The following is a 2,500-nucleotide window of genomic DNA, read 5'->3' on the forward strand; positions in this document are numbered from 1 at the left end:
GGGTTTTTGGGTTCTATGATCTAAAAAATATATATATAATGTTTATTCTATTTCTTTTTGGGCTTTCTTTTCACCCATCCCAATTTAGTTGTTATGCCAATTCCCTTCCTGTTCATTGCGCACATTGCCCCACTGTCAGCCTGGGGAGGCCGACAGTGATCTTAAGGTTGATTTATACTGTGCTGCTCAACACTTTTGACAACTGAAAGTGTGGCGTGACCTTCATCATTTAGCCTACGCTTTGGAAAAGCTCCTGGCTGTGTTTACTACTGATGTTTCCTCTGCCCCCTTCGTGTATAAATGTCAGCTTCTACAGCCAAAACGGTCGGCAATCCATATATTACGACAACACACTGACGTTTTCCGCGACTGCGATGTGACAGACTTATGGAGGCGCTCGACATGAAAGAAAACACGTTTCTTTTTCCTGTAAAAAATTTCGTATTTCTGTCAAATGCCCGATGAATCAACCTTTACCAAATGTGCCCCATGTATGTTGACAGGGGTGATGTACAGTATATAACACAACCTTGTAGATTTCACCATCAATCTCAGTGATATAGGTCTGACAGTAGATTAATAATGATGCTGCTGGTGAAATGAAGGTCAAGAACAAAGGGCAAACAAGTGTCTTTATGATGAAGGTGCTGGTTGGGATGAGGGGGGAGGGGCGGGGGGGGATTAAGCAGGTGTAGCATAATGTCGATGATGTTGATTGATTGTTTTCTCTCACCTGTCATTACAGGCAGGGTATCGATGAACCACATTACACTCACACATTACAGTTGAAATGCAGAGCACCGTTTTCATATTGTTTCACAGCTTGGCTCAAAAGGTTTTGCGTATCAATGTACATACAGTCTAATATGTATCGAGGAAGGATGAGGAGAGAGCTCTTGTCTGTTACTAATTCAAGGGGTGTGTGTTGGCATAGGCGCGCAATCAATCACGGCTGGAACCCAAACAAACTGCACCTCTCTGGTCCAGGATTGTCCCCGGCTCTGGTAAATCAGAATATAATGCTATATTCAGAAGCTATTGAGAAGTGTATTTCAAGGACATCAGTGAAGTGTGTGTGTGTAACGGGGAAGCCCGTGGGTATGTCCACAGTCACGGAAACAGGTGTGTTGACGAGTGACTGTGGCAGTGCGGGCTGGTAAATTAAACTCACTTCCCCATAACAGGGTTAACAGACGCATAGGTACGGTAGTTAGGAGTGAATTCACTTCTTAGTGCAGCGGCCTGTGTCGTCGCCCGCGGACGCGGGAGCCCCCTGTTCGACTCCCCCTCGGGACATTAACATTTAACATCAAACACAACGCAGACCAGTATGATCCGTCACATGTGCATGTATGTATGTGTGTGTGTGTGTGTGTGTGTGTGTGCAGCCTACAGTATGTAGCTCGCTCTGTGTGTACGTGTGTATGCGTGTGTTTGTATGTGTGCGTGTGTGTACGATGAACATGCAAGGTCATGTGTGTAGCTGTTTAAACTAACAACATCCTCAATCTATCAATTCTCCCCAGTCCAGGATTAGCTGGCCGGTTCACTTGATGAGACACTGATGTGCGCCGTCACGTGGCTCCTCCTCCAGACTCCTGGGGAGACCAGACCAGTGTCCCTCGCACGCTGCGTCGGCTCATGCACCGGAGACAGCTTGAGCAGGTACCGCTCACGTTGGCCAGACAGCGGATCTAAAATAGAGTTCTGAACTCAATTAACCCACAGCGGCGTAGCCGGGGAAACGAGAGGTAGCTCCACGCTGCGCCTGTTCGCTCTGTCGCTGTGATCTACACGCATGCAGTCACCGTATTTAACCCGCGAACACCGACGCGGTTGGCTCATGGTTAATGGGTGGACTTGTCCTCTGACTCGTGACTGACGGCTCTACTCACGCGTGTTGATCTTCTGCAGGGAGATGTGCTTCTCCAGCTGGCGGCGTAGCTTCACCTCGGCGCCGTACTTCCCTGTGGTGCCATTGTCGGCCAGGATGAAGTGAGAGTGGAGGCTGTTGAGCACCGTGAGCTTGCTCATCGGGTTGGACATGGTCTGGTACGGACGGACCACCTGGCAAAACACAAGGTCACGTCAGTCAATCAGGATGTGCTGCATTGTGAAGATACGATACGATAAGATAAGATAAGATAAGATAATATAAGATACGATAAGATAATATAAGATAAGATACGATAAGATAATATAAGATAATATAAGATACGATAAGATAATATAATATAAGATAAGATAAGATAAGATAAGATATGATAAAATAAGATACGATAAGATAAGCTATTCCTTTATTGATCCCCTTGGGTAAATTCAGTTCCCCAAGGTAACAGGGGAGGATGTGTTGCATTGTGAAGATACGATACGATAAGATACGATAAGATAAGATAAGATAAGATAAGATAAGATAAGATATTCCTTTATTGATCCCATTGGGGAAATTCGGGACGTCATAGCAGCATGAGGGGGGAGGGGAAGTACAGGTATGGGCAGG

General features: G+C 46.0%; 1 protein-coding gene across 1 annotated transcript in view; it reads right to left on the reverse strand.

Moving 5' to 3' along the window:
- The window catches only part of trpm3 (transient receptor potential cation channel, subfamily M, member 3), a gene marked incomplete at both ends in the record, with an annotated part of 443,339 nt that overhangs the window by 134,222 nt on the left and 306,617 nt on the right, over positions 1–2,500 (reverse strand). Inside the window, 1 exon segment of the mRNA XM_084323130.1 lies at positions 1,896–2,067. Coding sequence (XP_084179256.1) covers positions 1,896–2,067 — 172 coding nt within the window.

The sequence above is a fragment of the Notolepis coatsorum genome, assembly GCF_963971535.1.
Source record: "Notolepis coatsorum genome assembly, chromosome: 10".
NCBI classification, from domain to species: domain Eukaryota; kingdom Metazoa; phylum Chordata; class Actinopteri; order Aulopiformes; family Paralepididae; genus Notolepis; species Notolepis coatsorum.